We start from the raw sequence: 19,666 nt of genomic DNA on the forward strand, positions 1-19,666 counted from the left end.
GGAGGATGGGAGGGAGGGAGGCAGATGCAAGAGGGAGGAGATATGGGGATATATGTATATGTATAACTGATTCACTTTGTTATAAAGCAGAAACTAACACACCATTGTAAAGCAATTATACTCCAATAAAAATGTTAAAAAAAAAAAAGAGGGAGGGGATATGGGGACATGTGTATGCATATGGCTGATTCGCTTTGTTGTGCAACAGAAACTAACACAGTATTGTGAAGCAATTATACTCCAATAAAGATCTATTTAAAATAATTTTTAAAAAAACACAATATGAAATGTAAGAAAGATAAAATGTAGACTAATACTAATTTTGATGAAATTTTACTTCTTCTCTACATATAGTTGTTATAAATTACATGATTTTTAAGTGACACTTATCCTAGAGCTTGGGGCATGTAAAATCATCACTCAGATAAACTATGTCTTTATCATGTACATAGACTCATCTTAACAAGTCTTAAAGGATGTATCTAATTGAAAGTTTTTTGTGGGATTAATCTTTAAAGAGGTGAGAAGAACTTTGTAGGAGTTTAAAATACTACAATGATAATAGCACCACTTCTATTTATGTCTTCTACCACATTCTTAGGTAAAGATCCTTCAACAGTTATTTTTACAGTAGGCTTTCCCCAGAAATTTTGGCTATTTATTTACCAAGATTATAATAAGACATGCTCAGGTCAGTGTGGATACAAATTTAATTTTTGAGAACTTAAAAAAATTTGACTTTGCCACTTGTGATTTCACTTTCTTGAATATATGATTAAGTAGATGATTATTTGCAGGAGAGGGTATAAGAGAGAGAATAAAGTGACATATCTATATCCTTATTTTAATTCAGCCACAAAGAAAAGACTTTTAAACAAACAAAAGATTTATATACATAAATTTTGTCAATATAAAAAATATTTTCCTGCCCCACTGAATAATATTTTATCAAATGTAATGTAGCCATATCCCATTAATAATAATCACTAATAATAACAATATCTAATATTTGTTAAGCTCTTTAAGCTCCACAAAAACTGTATAGATAAGCAGAAATTGTTTTCCCATTTTACACATGAATAAAACCTGAAGCACAGAGATGTGTGATATGGCAAGTAATTGGTAAAAGCGGGATAAAAACAAGTTGATTTCTGGGATGTGTTGTATAAACTATGGGTTTTTTTTTCTTATCTTAGTTTCTTGGAATAGAGTATTATAATACAAGTAACAGCCAGAACGCATAATATGCTGTGCAAGCTGGTAATCCAAACCCACATGTCATCCACCATTCTGACACTGCTGGCTCAATCTCAGCTCCTACCTATGACTCCCTGGAGGACCCTTAAGACTTGTGAGAGTAGCAAAATGTGGTTTGGTTTGCAGATGGGTTGTCTTAGTATGTGGTTAATGAAGTCAAAAATGGGTGCTGGCTGCTCTATAGCTCCATTCAGGGATGGTCCTAAAACCCAGCAATAAAAAGAAATCCTTTCAATGGGCAAAACTTTAGGTAGTGCACCTGGTCATTTATTCTGTGTGGAAATGGAAGGGTCCCTGAGTTATATGGCTGTGCTTTGGTTGTATTGAACATGGCCGTAAAAGAAAAAAGACTAGAAAATCAAGAACTAGGATGTTTAGGGAAGAAGAATGTGGATAGGCCCATGGCACAGGGCATCAAGTAAGTGCAAAGATCTTTTCAGGTCCTGTTAATGTCCTCCAAAGAGCATCTTCCTCAGAAGAGATGCTAAACAGCCAAGTATGCAGAATGACTCGTCCAGTTGACGTCAGCTGGTCTTTGTCATTGGTCACTCTTATGCTGATAGAAAGGACACTGGTCACACCATAAACTGGAGGGTAACAAGAGCCTCTCATCCTCCAGGATTCTTATACCTATCAAATGAATTAGTCTATGTACACAGTAAAGCCTCAGTAATTGTTACCTATGATCATTATTCTCATTACTGCTGGCTGGATATAACTCACTAGAAGGAAATATGTCACTACATATCCCAAACCTTGAACATGTTCACAACCTTTGCTATAAGCTGTGATAAACTGCATCCCTCAGAATTTATTCTTAGGAAATAGAAATATGCAAAATGTACGTATAAGATGTTCTTATCAATGTCATTTAGATTTCCAAGATAATTAATACAATAGACATATCAATTGATTGTGGATTGGTTGAATCATTATTGTGTACCCAGATAATACAATAGTACACAGCTACTGAATGTCAGCTTCTTGCAAGATATTTAAGGATATACGCTAAGTGGAAAAAGCAGATTTCACGAAACAAAGTTTATTTCCATATACCCTTATATTAGGAAAAAATGAATGATATAAGTATTTGGAGCCTTGTATACATAAATATTATATTAAGAAACGAATGCCCCCTTTAAGAATTGTATGGGATTGGCCAAAAACTTCATTCGGTTTTAAGTAAAAATAAGACATATTTTTCATTTTCACCAAGAAATTTATTGAATGTATTCATTAACTGAGCAAACTTTTTGGCCAACCCAATATAAATGAAAATTCTGTCAGAATTCTGCAAATACAGAAAATGTCAATACGAAGACATAATTCAATTCTGAAAGGTCGTTAGTTGAAAATAACAATACCTGTGAAAACACCACCGGACTAGATTGTTGAGGTGATTGTTCAGAAACCATACTGACGTTATACCCCACAACTTTTCCTCTTGTCACATTATCTGCTGGCATCTCCCAGGACACATTGAGCGAGTATGGTGAGAGGGGGGAGACTGAAGGAGGGGTCATGAATACAGGCGCTGTTAACAACAACAATAACAACAGCCAAAACAATGAATGCCATATTCACAGGTTTTCAACCTGAATTCATACATTTATCCTAGTTTCTGAAACACCTCACTCCTTACATAATATTCTAAATTTTAAAAATCAAAGATGATGCTGGTGTGTATAAAAGCTACTCACTTATTTTTATATCTGCAAGGATGTTCTCCACCTTCACATTACTAACAAAGATATTTTCCATTTACCAAATTAAAAAATAGGAATTTGCTTGTGTTCATAAAGGTAATTAGTAGATAGCTGGGGAAGAAACCGTAGGTCTTATAACGTCTTTGAAAGGAGAAACCACAAAAACAGAATATGCCTCAGTCCACAAAGTTTAGAACAATGCATAGTGACATATTGGACTTCTTATGTAGAGAAGTAATTCACTGAGCTCCTGGGAGAATATTACTCTTTAGAAAGAGGGAAATGGAAAATGTTCTAAATAACCCCAAAGAAATTCGAAAAGTTTTCAAGAAATCTGGATTGAAATGTTCAGGGACATACACACATACATTCTCCCCCTGCCATCCTTGAGATCTTAATATGGATTTTAAATGTGCTAACCAAAGGTGTATTATCAAAGGACCTCATTGCACTTTCATTAGCCAGTGACCCATACGATTATGAGGGTCCAGTATTGCTGTTTCATCCATTACTTTTCATTTCTGACCTTGACTTTCCCCTTCCGGAATGCCATGGCTCATCACTTGTGCTATCATGGCCCTATTATTTGGACAAGATGGCTGGGAGTCATTAAGAGATGCTCAAGCACAATGCACATTTTATTCATGAAATGATTCCCTTGGACATCAAACTTGAAGCTACCCTTACCCTCCACAGTCCTAACAGATCCAATTTAAATCGGGACTTGGGTTTCTTTGGATATCTATATATCAAAGCATAACAAAAGTGTAGTTTTTTTGTCAAGGGCTCATGAAATTTGAAGTGTTTATAATATAAAGACTGAGGTGGAGAATTAAAAATATCTCATTTGCCTTAGTAAAGCTATCTTAAGAAAATTAAAACTTTTCACCATCTTTCCTTACCATATTGCCAACTGCTTATAAACACATTTGTGAATTACAGATTTTGATGTCTGGGATTATATTTTAAGGTACAATTTGGTACCTAAACTACTTGTTTTGGAAAGAGGAAGAAAAACAAAAACAGATTTGTGAAACTGGTAACAGTTATCTCTTTCACTGAACATAAATTGTACTGAATTTGGAGCAAGACGGGACATATGGCCAGCCCACTTCAGGACTGGAAACCAATTGCTATTTTTGACAAACATTCCCAAAAGACTATAACTACAGTTAAGTCATTTTTGTGCCTGGAAGTAACAACTAAAACATTATTTTTTTTCCCTAGAACTTACGGCAAGAACTTTGTGACCTTGAGTTATCTATGAAACCAATGTATGCATTCAATATTTCCTTGGTTTATGTAAATGTACAGCTCTTGCTTTTCTAATGTATTTAGTGCTGTTGACTTTAATTGGAGGCAATATTTTCATTCAGGAGTTTCCAAAGTAGAGTTCAAAGCATGAGTCTTCACCTGATTCTCCCGTTCTTCCTGTGGTCCAGGCAGAAGACACACTCCCAGCCATGTTCACAGCTAAGACTCTAAACTTGTACTTGGTGTACGGCTCCAAGCCAGTGATGATTGTGGTTAGTTCGGGAGGTTCTAATGCATTTTCATTGGCTGATTCTGCAAGTGGGTAAGGACTGAGCCAGCCACTGCTCTGAAAAACTTGACTTTCTGCTGACCTGGTTTCTCCATTAGATCTCAGTCTTTTCATGTATAGTTCATATCTTATAATTATGCCTAGAAAAGTGAAACGGTGAAAAGAGGACTTATTAGACAAATGGGCTATTTTAGGGGTGGGGTGATGTTAGGTTATGTGAAGAGTCCTGGCTTTCCTTGTTTTTCTGACTCAATTACCTGTCTATTTTCTTGGTAATCCACATGATAGGTACTTACTAAAAAAAAAAAAAAAAAAAAAAAAAAACTAGAAGTTGCTGGCTACATGAATGCATGAAATACAAAAATATGAAATATGAAATACAAAAATATGAAAAGCATATTCATGGAAAATGAAAACTGAGCACAAAAGTGTACAAACACAAAATAACTATAATTTACGATAGGTAAATTCAATATTTTTCAGGATGATTGGTCATAATTTCTACTAAGAATGGCTATCTCTTTTTGGAAATTTGATCACTACCTTCAATTTGTATAGTTTCAAATTTGGGGATTTTAATTTGATTACCTGCTTAACATAAGTCTTGTTTACATAAATATTAGAATATTACAATTCACTTCCACCTAGTTTTATCAAGTAACTTAAAAATCCTAAGAAAAAAGCTTTTGTTATAATACGTACATCATACTAAATTACTAAAAATCTGTGACTGTGTGCTGGCCTGTATAACCAAGGGTTCAATTATATAAGCCCAAAAATTAACTTAATGGAGTCAGCTAGCCTATATACATATTTTTTGTATTATTTCATATCTTTTTCTTGCTTAAAAGAAAATTTACTGCTTATGGGTGCCCTAAACTTGTGACACAGTCAAATATAATGCATTTCCTAAGTGAGTTTCAAATTAGAAACATCATTTGTGTTATGGCAGATGTCACTAAGAGCAAAGATAATATTAGCCTTCTAGGGGGCAATTTAAATGAGTGGAATTTGTTATTAGATTAAAGAAATATACTTATTCTACTAACCAGGACAAATAGTATATCTTTAGAAACTGTTTCCCAATTATGACATCATGCAGTTATAAAAATGAAAATGGTTGTCAGAATCTTATTGCACAATTCCAAATATCCAGATTTTCCTTTATGTTTTACCCAAGAATGGGAAATCTAGGCCTTGAATTCCTACCATTTGGTTCCATCGGTGGAGCCCATTCTACGTGAAGCTCTGTGGAACTGATCTTCCGCACCTCGGGTGGACCCAGCCTTCGGGGAGGTGCCTGGGCCGTGGTCACTGTCAGAGGGGTGCTTTGTAAACAGCCCCCGCTAGTACACGCCTGTACAGCAAAACGGTATTTGGTGAATGGAACCAGATTCCAGATGGTAGCGGTGGTTTCAGGACCTTCATAGGGAACACAGGGCTGGATGCCATCTAGAGGAGCACAGGACAAAATATATTTCTCGATAGGACCAGAATGATTTGAAGGTACAGCCCAGGTAAGTGTCACAGAGTCTGAGCTAATAGGACTGATATAACTTAAGTTCAGGCTTCCCTCTGGGGCCCCTGGTTTTGTCCTGTAGGTGACAGCTGCACTCCTTGTTGAACCACGCAAGCTGCTGGTCTCGAGGTAATAGGAATAGGAGGTATATGGTGACAGCGCAGTGTCTAAGAAGTACTGAATATCTGAAATTTAAAAAAAAAAAGAAGAAAAGAGTTACATTCCACAAATTGGCAAGGAAACATTTCTAATTATTTTTCTGTTATATAACATAACTACATTAAACTACACCAATCCACTCTTTTGAATAAAAGTATGGTCCATATTTTAAAAAATTGAGATGAAGCAAATACTGGTTAATTTTATTGTGCAGTACAATATAAGAAAAGTGCCTTTTGTAATGATGCATATTTAGAAGTTAAGCTTTTGTTTTGTTCTTTATATGATACAGCGTCCTTTTTATAGAAGGTATAAGAGAGTCCTTGCAAATTCTATGAAGCAGAAATAACTAGGTTTCTTATAGTAATCAGATTGTTTTTTAGACACTGATACACTAGACCACGGGTTGGCAAACTACTGTCACAGGCCAGGTCTGTCACCGAGCCAACATCTTGACTAGAGCCTCTTCTGAATTTCCAACCCATGGAAACTGTGAAACTATAAATGATTATTGTTGCTTTAAGCTGCTATGTTGTAGAGACAATTTCTTATCAGCAACGGAGAATTCACACAATTCTAGACATGAAGGATTTGAAGAGAGAGAAGGAGGTAGAAAAAGGAGGTAAAAGAAAAGAAAATGACGGGGAGTGGACATGATCAGGCATATGCCTGGAACTTTCCATTCTCTAAGGGAAAGGGACAGAGAGTGTAAGTCAGGATTGTGAAACATACAAATGCCAGTGCAGCTGCCACCCACTCCCTCCTGGGACCATGTGTTGGGGAAGGGTGTGGAGAGTCCCATAATGCAGCAGGTGCCCTATATTAGTAGGCAGATGCAGCATATTTAAGGGCTTAAAGAAAAATAGTTAAGCATCTAGCGTACGGTTTTAATCCACAGGATTGCATGGTTTCCAGAGTGATGAGGATGCTGTGTTGAGATCCAGCAAGTGTGCTATAGGACCTTCTGTGACTGGGACAAGGTGACCCTCCAGACTTGGGCAGGCCAAAGGTTGGATGGAAAACGTGGAAATCAAATCTCAGCGAGCTCCCAGCAATAACAAGAGCCCAGGGGAGGCTGAGATAGCAGGGTGTTCACGAAGACCTAAACAAGATGAGGATGAACACGTGTTCCTGAGCTTTATGCATTGGTTGTTGATGCCATGAGAATGGCAAGAGCATTACCTCTCAAATGAGCCAGCATCCTCTGACATTTCTGCAGAAGCAAAGCGCCAGGGGAAACTGTCCTTCCCCCGAATGCATTCATGATGGTGGGGGAAAGGGAATAATTGAAGACTGAACAAGAGAGAATTCTATAGATTGAACGTTGTATCCTCCCCCAAATTCATATGCTAGAAACCTAATGCCCAAGGTGATGGTATTAGGAGGTGGGGGGACTTTGAAAAATGATGACGTCATGAGGGTGGAGTCCACACATGGGATTAGTACCCTTGCAGAAGAGGCCCCAGAAAAATCCCTCATCCCTTTCACCATGTGAGGACACAGCGAGAAGTTAGCAGACTGCAACCCCGAAGAGGGCCGTCATCAGAACCCAACCATGCTGGCACCCTGACCTTGGACTTCTAGCCTCCAGAACATTGAGAAATAAATTTCTGTTGTTTAGAAGCCACTCAGCCTGTGGTATTTTGTTATAGTAATCTAAACAGACTAAGACAGTGACCATCTGAGTGAAGGGTTATTCTGACATTCTGTTACATATGTCATTGCAAATTCTTCATGAAAATATGTTGAATATCAGACTAGAGTCCAATCAGGTCACAGAAAGCACAGAGTAATCTGAACAAGGAAAGCTGAATACAAAGAATGATTGATTACAAAAGGGTTTTACTTACTTAGGGGACCAGAAATCTCTAAAGAATGCAGGAAGAGAAGAGACAGAGACAGGGAAAAGTCACTACCCCCAGGGCTGAAGCAGAGCACCTAGGGAAGGAACAGAACTGGAAGAGATAAGACCTGGGATGAGACCAGACTTTGTTGGACAGGGTGCAACCATGGCCCACTTGATGGTGAAGTTCGCTGAGGTTCCATGAAGGTAGAACTCCCTTGGAACCTGGGCTCTAGCACCTCAGGTGCTCTACGACAGAACTTACAGAGAAAAAACTTACTGGCAGAGTGCCAAGGAAAGCTGCCCATGATGAGAGGCTGCACCATGGAACTCACTGGAAAGCCACCGTCTGCGGTACTAGGGGAAGATGCCACCTGGGCATCAGAAGAATTTACTGGGACTGCCATGCACTGTCTTCTGGGGTGCATCTTGTAGAACTCACTCTTATGGGCCCAGAGCTTGGGAAAGCTGCCCTTTGGGGTTCTGGGGAAAAGCTGCCCAAGGGTAGCTTGGCAGCTGTGTATGGCTGAACATCACTTGTTGAGTGATCTCCTGAGAGGGGTGCACACCAGAACCAGGAAGAGAAACCTCCATCTCCTGCAGGATCCCTCCAACACCCTCTACTGATAGAGTGCAACATCATACCGGCTAGTAAAGGAGAAATGTTTACAGGTTCCAGCTCCATTACCACAAAGCAGGCAATGAAGCCAAGGTTTGAAACGGAGAGGCAACAAATTGATAACTTGTACAAGTATACACCGAAAAATCTTTTATGAGACCATGATCTTTAGTCATTTCTTGGGAAACATTTCCTTGGGAAGCATATAAAATGACTGATGTGTTATTTATAATAGGAAATGTTTAAGTAAATTAAAGTTGAATTTCTTAATGAGTTATATTAGTCTAATATTACATTAATAGGATTCTAATATTATATAGTTATTTAAAACAATAGTGATGAAGACCATACAGCAACATGAGAAAAAATATGAAATGTAATACTGCATAGACTTGATTATTATGCAAAATAAACGGAAGTACATATTTTCCCAGAAATTTTCCAAAATGAAATTCGTTTTTGCACTAGAATGCTGGAATTGTGATGCTTTAATTTTTTTTTCCTTTAAATTTTCTTAATTGGATATATCACTTTTATAATAAAAAGTTAAAAAAATTCAAATCAAAATCAGGTGTTTAGAGAAATTATTGCACAAGAACATCATGAAATTCCTCTTTAGAGATGCACTGGGTCACAATATTGGCTGACCCCAGCCCCCGTGTGTGGCATTCTCCCTAAAGTACCACCCACCAGAGCTACATGGAACTGTGCAAGTTGCCTGAATTAACCTTATTTTCTCACACACCTTCATGTCTTGTCTTGTACAATTTCTTCCATGAGAGTAATTCTTCCTCTACTGTGGTATCTGGTTAATTCACCTCACATCACCTGCTTCTGTGGAGCTTTCAATGGTCCTCAATCACTATCTCTGCCCAGGCATGGTTGCTTTTTACCCCTCCTCCACTTATAGGATACTCAGAAATATTCTAAAAATATTTCTTAATACTCTTAAGTCTATTCTGGTACAATATTTAATATATTACTTTGTAATCTTGGTTTATTTATCTATATCTCTTTTCAATAATGAGAACTGTTCCTTCCATCCTTGTATTTCTAGTGGCTCGTACCGTTCCTGGTCTGCAGTAAGCAGTGCACAAAGAATGAATGAATGATTCTTCATATACATATTTTTTTTCCAGGAAATAGTATTAAGAGCCTTATAATAAAAAACATTGATTTTCATCTATTCTGTTTTCATTCTTATCCCCTGCTTATATTTTCTGGGTTTTTTAGGTTTATTTCTCTCAGAGGTAACTGAACCATCTTACCCTTGTTACATTGATCCTTTAATGTGGTATGGAATAATAAATGATAATGACATTAAAGGTAGAAATGAAATCCCAGAGTTCACTAAGATACAATGTTGTCTAAAACTCTCATCTTAAACTATGTTAATGTCCCTAGTGACGTAAGCAATGGTCACACGTAGAAATAATCTTCCTCTAGTTTGCCTATGAAAGCATTTCCCTGGAGTAACATTTAAGGACTATCTCCCCACTCATGGTGACCCAAAGGAGGAAAGAATTAACTGATTGTGAATTTGGGAGGAAAAAAAAGCAAAGCATCCTCAGCTCACTGATTTCTTTTCTAATCTGTCTTCCTGCAGGAGAAAAGGTATATTCTCCAATCTGGCTTCTATTAATAATGATGATGATTTTTATTTTTCATTTCCATCTTATAGATGGAATCCTTATGTCTAATTCCCCTTTAGTTTCAAACTCAAGTAGGAAAAAATAATATGATTTACTGACCACCCCTTAAAACTTCAATACTATCAAAAGTGCGCTATTTCCTACAATAGCTGTTCTCTTCACCCCTATAACACATAAAATACCTATTGGCAACCCTAATCATGGTTGCAGGGGAGATAATATTAGGTGCTGATTATGTACAATCCCAACCGTGCTAACTTACACCCTTCTCTTCTACTCTTGAAAACTAATTAGGATGCAAAATGAGTGAAATGTTACCTAGGGAAACCACTGACTATAACTTAATTCCTTTTAAAAAGTTATTTATAAACTTTAAAATTATTCCATCATTATTAGAAGGTATTACTAAACAAATAATTTGCAGGCTCTAAAAATGAAAATACCGGTGTGTTATGATCTTAGGTTGGAAACTACTGCCCTGGAGAATCCCTTAGTGCATCAGGCCAGCTAGGAAAAGTTTTATTCTAACAAGGAAATCTATAATGGTCTCAACCAAATGGTCAAACTTGCTTGGAAGACACACTATTAATTTTCTTTGAAACGTTCAACGATTCTCCACCTATAATTCCAAATGCCTTTATTTAACCCAAAGATTTGTGTTCATCCGACTGGATATAAGTACTGTTTCCTCTTCATATTACACATGCTACACACTGGAAATAGAGTAATAAACATGAGGGTATTATTAGAATGATACAACATTCTGACAGCATTAACCAATTGTTCTTACTGTTCAAATGCCATCATGCAGATAATTTGCATATCATTAATTATAGTGATTGTGAAGAAATGCCAGAAGTGGCATTTTTTAATGAAAAATAAGGATTTAAGAAATAATACCTGTTTAATAGGATTATATAAATTTCTGATTAGTGAACGAGCACACATTTATTATGTAAGAAACTGTTATTTGGATTCTATATTAGTGCAATCATGAAAAAGAGCCAGAGTGTTGTACTCACATGTAACGTTCTATAAAATAGATCACTATATGCTACTATGTAAGACATGCCTCTGGGTTGAAGGGTATAATTGAGGTTTAATTTTGCTATTGAATTAACCTATATGGAAAATAGTGACCCTAATATACGACTTAAGAAATAATTCAACCAGTAATAGTGTCATCTTCAAAATCACTTTCAATATTTTAATAACTCTCTCTTCTTCTATCACAAAAACTTAAGTTTCAGGACACCTGGATCATGCTGATATTTGGAAGAAAATAAACATTCTAGTAGCAGGTTTTTAGGATGCTTTGCCAACATGGCAGATGTAGACAGATGTTCCTTTCCCTTTGCAATCTGCATTATAAAGTTCAGAGCGTCCATTAACTTCAAAGAGGACTCGGAGTACTAAAGAGACATTTAGAGTTAACACAAAGTACTGAATGTAATAACATAAGTCATACAGAACTGGGTGCAAAATGTAACCTACTATAATATATACAAAATAAAACTGTATGCTATGCAAAAGTTGTAACGCCAATCAATATGTCAAAACAAGGCACTTTCCTAATCATTTTCAGAAAGATTATGGAACTTCAGTATTTTTACATAGCTTTATATACTTTTCTAATTAATTAATCATGTTAAACTAGAATTTGGAAAACTGGGTCTTAAAGAGAACAACATGGAAACCTGAATTGGAATCACTGTTCCAATGTTTCTTAAACTAGTTTCTTAAACTAGTTTCTTAAACTAGCTTGTAGCTAAACATGAGCAAAGCAAACATCAGAGAAGACAGGGCTGGAAGAAAATTTCAAAGTTTTCCTTCTGTCTTTAGTGAAAAAGTATCTAAAACAACTGAGTAAATCTTTTTAAAGATAATGGGTCTAAATAGTTTGATTTCTACAAGCTCCTTCAAAATCTTCATAATAGTTACAGGTGCAAAGATAGTCTTCATGGTTTGTTCACATCTTTCTTCTCTCAATTTAGTTCCATGTTGCTGGGTTTTACCTCTGTGGAAATGGCAATGTATGCATATAATTATACTATTTGCTTGAATGTTAGGACTCCGATTTCCCTTTTTGAAAAGTCCATTTTCCAACCTGAGAATTTAAAATGTGAACCTCTTATAATAGAAATATTTGATAAATTTTCTATAATCCTTATACCCAGAAAAATGATAGACCAGTTTGTTGTAAGTCTTCCAGTATTTTTATATATTTTAAATTAAAATATAATTCATAGGGCTTCCCTGGTGGCGCAGTGGTTGCGCGTCCACCTGCCGATGCAGGGGACCCGGGTTCGCGCCCCGGTCTGGGAGGATCCCGCGCGCCGCGGAGCGGCTGGGCCCGTGAGCCATGGCCGCTGGGCCTGCGCGTCCGGAGCCTGTGCTCCGCAACGGGAGAGGCCACAGCAGAGGGAGGCCCGCATACCACAAAAAAAAAAATAAATAAAATAAAATATAATTCATAGATTATTTTAATATCTTTTAGTTACCGTAAACAGTATTTCATGGACATTTCCCATTCATTAATAACTAAACTAAGATAGCACTTTATAGGTGAACATATTCTACAATTTACTTAATAATGCACCAGATTCTATTATGTCATGTACCATAATTTACTGAAAGTTTTTTGAATGTCTGACTTTTTCCAATATTTTGCGATTACAAATAGTGCAGGTTTGGACATATTTTGTGATTTGGTGTCCCTTTATGACTATTCATTTGAGATACATTTTTTAAAGTAGGTTTGCTGAGTCAAATCGTTTGCAAAAGGGTAAGGCTTCTCATATATTTTAACAAGTTATCCCACATGAAAAGTCATACCAATGAACCCTCACAGATAGCCCAGCAGTTTATGTAAATTCTAGCTTCTCCATATCCTCATTAATCCTGGAAAGGGTAATTTGTTTTCATCTTTGAGGCTTTGATAAGCATTCATGTCTTAACAAATAATAAGCATCTCATTTTCACTGCGTTTCTTTGATTACTAGTGAGATTTGTAATTCTCTCTCTGCTGAAACACTCCATGCTAGACAACAACATGTCCCCTCAATGTCAAAGAACTTAACTAATGTATCAATTTTCAGAATATTATATCTTTCCATCACCAAACCTTGAAACTTACTGTATGGGTATTGATCTTCAATTGTGTAGATTTCAAAACCATCCCTGAATAAACTGTAAGTGAGCCAGTGGGCATTTGGAGAATCAGGTGGACTCCAGGAAAGACTGATAGCAGAAGAATTTTGAACTTTTCCTCTGGGTGGAGGTTGCTGGGATGGAGCTAAATTACAATCGAGAAAGCATGTATCAGCAAAGGCAATCGATAAGGACACAAGTAAACTGAAGTAAGATATCCAGCAAAGAGGTCTTTCTGATTCAGGATTACTTTATCAAGAAGACATGTGGTTTACCAAGACATTAATAAACAAAGGGTATACATCATGAGTTCTCTAAAACAAAGCTTTTTATCTATAAACATAAAATACATTTGTAGGTCAATGCAGCTGACATAAATATGGTTGGGGGAAAAAACCACAAAAGTTTACATAAGCACTTCTTTTTTATTGAAGTATAGTTGACTTACAATATTATATTCATTTCAGGTATATAACACAGTGATTTGATACTTGTATAGATTATGCACCATACAGAGTTATTACAGCATTATTAACTATACTCCCTGTGCTGTACACTACATCCCCATGACTTATTATTCTGTAACTGGAAGTTTGTACTTCTTAATCCCCTTCGCCTATTTCACCCATTCCCCACCTCCCCTCTGGCAACCAATAGTTTGTTCTCTGTATCCGTGAGTCTGTTTCTGTTTTGTTCTATTTGTTCATTTTTTTTAGATTCCACATATAAATGAAAACATACAGTATTTCTCTAACTCTCCACCTCTTCCTTTGAATTTTTCAGAGAAACTATCCAAGGATGCATAATATTTATTTTCTACTTAATTAAAAGTTGATACACATAAATTGTGTTGAAACTTGAAATAAGTCATTTAATTTTTGGATTTTTTAAAAGGAAGTTTTCCATTCCATTAAACACAATGCTTCATCTTGCTTCACAGAGCATAGTGTAAAAGAAAGAATAATAGCTGGTGATACAAATAGCTGTGGATGCTAAGGATGTTAAATAGTCTAAATATTAGCAAGAAACAAATTAAATGTACTATGTGAACACCAAGCACCTGTTAGAGTTGCTATGATTGTTTATAACACCTGTTAAAAATGCTGTGATTGTAACATAGAAAACAAATTTATGGTTACCAAAGGAGAAATCAGTCGGGGGGGGGAGGGGGAGAAGGGATAAATTAGGAGTTTGGGATTAAAAGATACACACTACTATACATAAAATAGATAAACAACAAGACCTAGTGTTTAGCACAGGGAATTATATTCAATATCTTGTAATAATCTCTAATGGAAAAAATCTGAAAAAGTATATAAATATATGTATATAACTGAAGCACTTTGCTGTACACCTGATACTAACAAAACACTGTAAATCAACTATACTTCAATTTAAAAAGTGTTGTGATTCAGATGCTCTTTGACATATGGACACCAAGGGGGGAAAGCAGGGCAGGGGGGATGAATTGGGAGATTGGGATTGACATATATACACTAATATATACAAAATAGATAACTAATAAGAACCTGCTGTATAGCACAAAAAAATAAAATAAAATAAAAAATGCTGTGATTGTTAGAGATAATATGTTTGCTTCCATCAGGCACATAAGAGCATTCATCTCACTATTTTAGTGATATTTTTTATAGTATAAATATATACTATGAACACATTGTTTCCTATCACTATATTTTTCATAGTCTCCCTATTTTGGAGAATCAGTCTACATTTTTTTCCCCAGAAGATATAAAGGTAAAGGAGAAAAACAATGTCTAACTATATTTTAAGGGCAATCAACCACCAGTTTATTTACCCCCTCTGGTTTAAGATGCATAACCCTTCATCCATGTAGAGAAGCAAAATCTAATCGGATTTTCTCATTGAATAAAATGACAAAGGCACAGTTTGTTGTGTTAACTTATTTTGTAAACCATTAATCTTTCTGTTGAGAAAAAATTTTAAATCATGAATCAATCATGAATCGATCAATTATCAATATTATTATATGAAATATCTGCAGTCACTAGGTGATAGTCAATGTTTCAGAAGAAAAGAAAGTGCACACTCAAATGATTTAATAAAGAGCTTAATAAAGAAACTATTTTCAAAAGGGTGGGCAGAATGTAAAGGTATCAAAAGACATGGAGCAGTACTCTGGGGTATGGTAATAGCAGAGCTCTTTTACTACTTATGACACGGGTCAAGACCAATCCCAGTCTCAATGATTCACTAGAAATTCATTCACTCATCATATAGTCCTACTCATCGGTAAGATTTATTACAGCAAAAGGATACAGAGTACAATCAAAAAAGGGAAAAGGTACATGGGTAAAGTCTGGGGGAAACCAGGCACAAGCTTCAAGTCACAGAGGATGGGCTTAATTTCCCTAGCAACATATAAAAACACATGTGAAATGTTGCCAACCAGAGAAGTTCATTAGAAACTCAGTGCCCAGTGTTTATACTGGGGACTGTTCATGTAGGCAGCCTCTGTCTGGCACACACCAAAATTCCAAACTCCCAGAAAGAAAGCAGGTGTTAAGCATTGTATGGTCAGGCCACTCAAGAGGGCTGTTCTCTTGCTCTCTGTACATCCCCTGCTCAACCAGTGCCTGCTTCACCTACATCCTACTCACAGGACTGACCTTCCTACATACTTGCCCCAGGTCCCAGCTAATGATTGTTCTTATCAGAGGCAGTGAGGGGTGTGGCCCACTGCTGGTTTCCTTGGTAACCGAAGAGGCAGCCAGAGGTAATTCCCCCTATAACTGGCAATCCCTCCCACCCCCCAGTGAAGCCTACAGCCACTTCCTGCCTGCTCTCCCCTGCATATGGTGAGGTGTCACTCCAGGACCTTGCTTCAGACATGTAAGCTTCCCCATCCATTAAATCATTCATGTCTCTGTCATTGACTCCAGACCCCTTCTTTGGTCTCAAAACTGGGGAAATGGAGGTCAGTATTTCCTGTGGGTTGCAGCCCAACAAGCATAAACCATATAATCTGTACAAAATTTAAGGGACAGTGAGCCCTTCTTAACAATTCTGAGGATGGTGGCAGCTGTCACAAAATCCAAATCCCAGAGGCCAGCCAAAGGCCAACTTTGTAAGCAGGTCTTTCTAAAGACAAGCATACAGGCCTGCTATGTTAACTTTTTCTCACACATATCCCTAGCTTGAAGGGGCACAGCACTCAGGGACAGAAAGGGATGTGTGAAGAGCATCATCTGACCACTCATTGAAGGACAGAGCCAGCTCAAGGCCACTCTTACACGGAGACAGGGAGCTGGGAATTAAATGTTCTGACTTCCCTTTTCTGCCAGCCCTCCTCCAGATGACTAGAAGGTTCCTACTTGTAGCTGAAGCCAACCGAAAGTCAGGGGGCAAGAGAGCCTGCTGACACAGAACATACAGAATCTTGGGGAACAGAGCAGAGTGAGAAGTATGGAGTAGTAACGTGAAGTTATCCTAACACACCAGGCAAAGACTTTCAATTAAGATCTATTACTAATTCATCAGTACTCACGAATGATATACTCCATTTTAAAGACGTGATATAATCCAACAACAGAATTTTAAGAAAGTATATCAAGAGCACTGAATTTGAAATATATAAAATTCCATATCTTATGCATAGGCTTCCTAAAGACAATGTCTCTAAACCTATGGTAGATAATATTGATGTCACATTTTTCAAGAAAAATATTCAACCTAGATACATTCTAACTCTTCCCCTTTATCTTTTTTTTGGAGGGGCTTTTCACTGTTATGTTAAAATTCTAACTGTCCATATGCCTATTTAGATATAGGACAGTGAGTAATAACAATCTCAAAATGACACATGAAAAGAGAATTATTTCCAAACAGCACCTTATATTTTTGAATTCAATGATTTGCCATATTTTGCTATGGTCACTTTGGTTGGTTGAATACTGACAGTACATTTGATCTTTCAGTGAATTTTAATTTAGGGCTCTAAATCCTGTTATTCTTAGTGGAACTTCAAAGATTCATAAACTGTCTCATGTACAGCACTCTCAAAGAGCCTTGTAATCCATGGCAATTTAATGTTTTTTAGTGAATATTAATGATTACATCTAAAACTCTGCATGCTCTCAGGAACACAATAGATTTCAGAGTTAGAGAAATCAAAACTGACCATCAAACTATTTTCTAAGATGGCAAAATACTTTTGGGATGATTGAAAGAGAGATAGATGTTTCAGTCCCATGTCAAAGGATGTAGAAAATGATTTGCATTATGTGAAAATTTCCTGACAACAAACACAATCATACATATATATACACACATAGGCTCTTTCAAATGTTTAAAGTTGATTACTTTTTATGACCATCTCTAACCACAATCTTGTCTGACTTCACAGTGTGAATGAATAGTGCTTGTTTGACATTTAATGAGAATTTTCAAAGACCTGAAGGTTTAGATAGTTCAACACCACTCTAAGAATAAATATTTTGAAATCCTGGGCATGAGATAACTTGAACCCACTTTTATGTGCTGAAAGTAGGATTCTGAGAAAATGGTCATACACTCATTAATCAAAATTCCCAAGAATGGTCTTTGTATAAGACTCTCTTTTAAGGAAGGAAAGTATAATATTGTGACTACATCCATCAGTTTGGGATTACATCCCAGCCTGGGAACTTTCGTAATTGTATGACTGCAGTCAAATTTCAATTGGATGCTCTGACCCTTTTCTTATTTACAATAAGAAGACGATAATGTCTACCTTTGAAAGCCAAAGCAACTATTATCAGTGTGTTCTAAAAATTAAAGAAAAATATGAAAATTGTGTTTCAACAAAAAGGGAATTTCAACAGAGAATGTATAAAAACACCAAAACCAGAGTTGAACAGTATAATAACTAAAATGGAAACTTCTCTAGAGAAGGCTCAATGGCAGATTTGAAATGAAAGAAGAATCAGTAAACTTGATATAAAGCAACAGATGGAAATTAAATATACAACAATATGATTTATCTAATCCAAAGAACAGAGAAAATAATTTAACAAAAGTGAAAGCAGCCTCAGAGATCTGTGAGTAAATGTCATATGTACAATGCGTCAACATATGTGCGATGGGAACCACAAAGGAAAGAAAAGACAGAGAAAGGAGAAAAAAATATTTGAAGAAATTTTGGCTCAAACTGTCCAAATTCAATGTAAAACACTTACCTCCAATTCCAAAAAGCATAATGAATTCAAGTAGGATACACACAAAGTGATTCAGACCTAGACATAGTGTAGTCAAACTGGTGAAAGAAAAAGACAAACTCTTGAAAGCAGTAAGAGAAAAACAACTCATAACACAGTTGAAGGGAAATACAATTAAAGGTTTACCAAAACAAAGGAGGCCAGAAGGTAGTAGAATGACAAATTTAAAGTCCCAAAAGAAAAAAGAATAGTTGGTAACAAGAACTCTATGTCTAGAAAAAATTACTCATCAAAAGTAAAAGTTAAATAAAGGTATTCTCAAATAATTAAAAAAAAAATCTAAGAGAATTCATTGTTAGCAGTCTAGCCCTATGAAAACTAGAAATAATGGATACAGACAGACAGAAACACTAAAGCAATCCATCAGCTAAAAGGAAATGATAAAGAGAGTAAATTGAATCATGGGAAGGTAGGGAAAACACCAGAAATGGTAAATATGTGGGTAAATTATGTGGATAAATATTAAAGACAGTGTATGTGGGTTCTGTATTCATATTCTGCTTTCTTCTGTCAAATCATTTTAAAAGCCTACTATTACTTAAAACAATAATTATATTAGTGTAGCATACACATATACCCACATGCACACACACACACATGCATGCACAATCATAGTACAAAAATGGGGAAGGAAATGGAGCTACATCAGAGCATAGTTATTATATTTTACTAGAATTAAGTCTGTACAAACCTGAAGTAATCTGTGGCAGACAAAGATGTATAGCCTAATTCTTAGAGCAGTCACTAGTAAAATAGTGCTAAAATATGGATTAAAAGTCATCAGAGTATGGTAAACCAATTTTCAACAAGATTGCCAATTATCAAGGAAAGAATATTCTTTTAAACAGATACTGGTGGGAGAAGTGGATAGCCACATTTTTTTTAAAAATTTTTTTAACATATTTATTGGAGTATAATTGCTTTACAATGGTGTGTTAGTTTCTGCTTTATAACAAAGTGAATCAGTTATACATATACATATGT

At 36.2% G+C, this 19,666-nt stretch overlaps 1 protein-coding gene across 1 annotated transcript in view; it reads right to left on the reverse strand.

Moving 5' to 3' along the window:
• The window catches only part of USH2A (usherin), an 829,367-nt gene that overhangs the window by 602,380 nt on the left and 207,321 nt on the right, over positions 1-19,666 (reverse strand). Inside the window, exons 15-18 of the mRNA XM_028488076.1 lie at positions 13,435-13,593; positions 5,716-6,210; positions 4,377-4,646; positions 2,622-2,791 (exon numbers count right to left, since the gene is read on the reverse strand). Of these exons, the coding sequence (XP_028343877.1) occupies positions 2,622-2,791; positions 4,377-4,646; positions 5,716-6,210; positions 13,435-13,593 (1,094 nt within the window). The remainder of the gene's footprint in view (positions 1-2,621; positions 2,792-4,376; positions 4,647-5,715; positions 6,211-13,434; positions 13,594-19,666) is intronic.

This window comes from Physeter macrocephalus, chromosome 4, assembly GCF_002837175.3.
Source record: "Physeter macrocephalus isolate SW-GA chromosome 4, ASM283717v5, whole genome shotgun sequence".
NCBI classification, from domain to species: Eukaryota; Metazoa; Chordata; class Mammalia; order Artiodactyla; family Physeteridae; genus Physeter; species Physeter macrocephalus.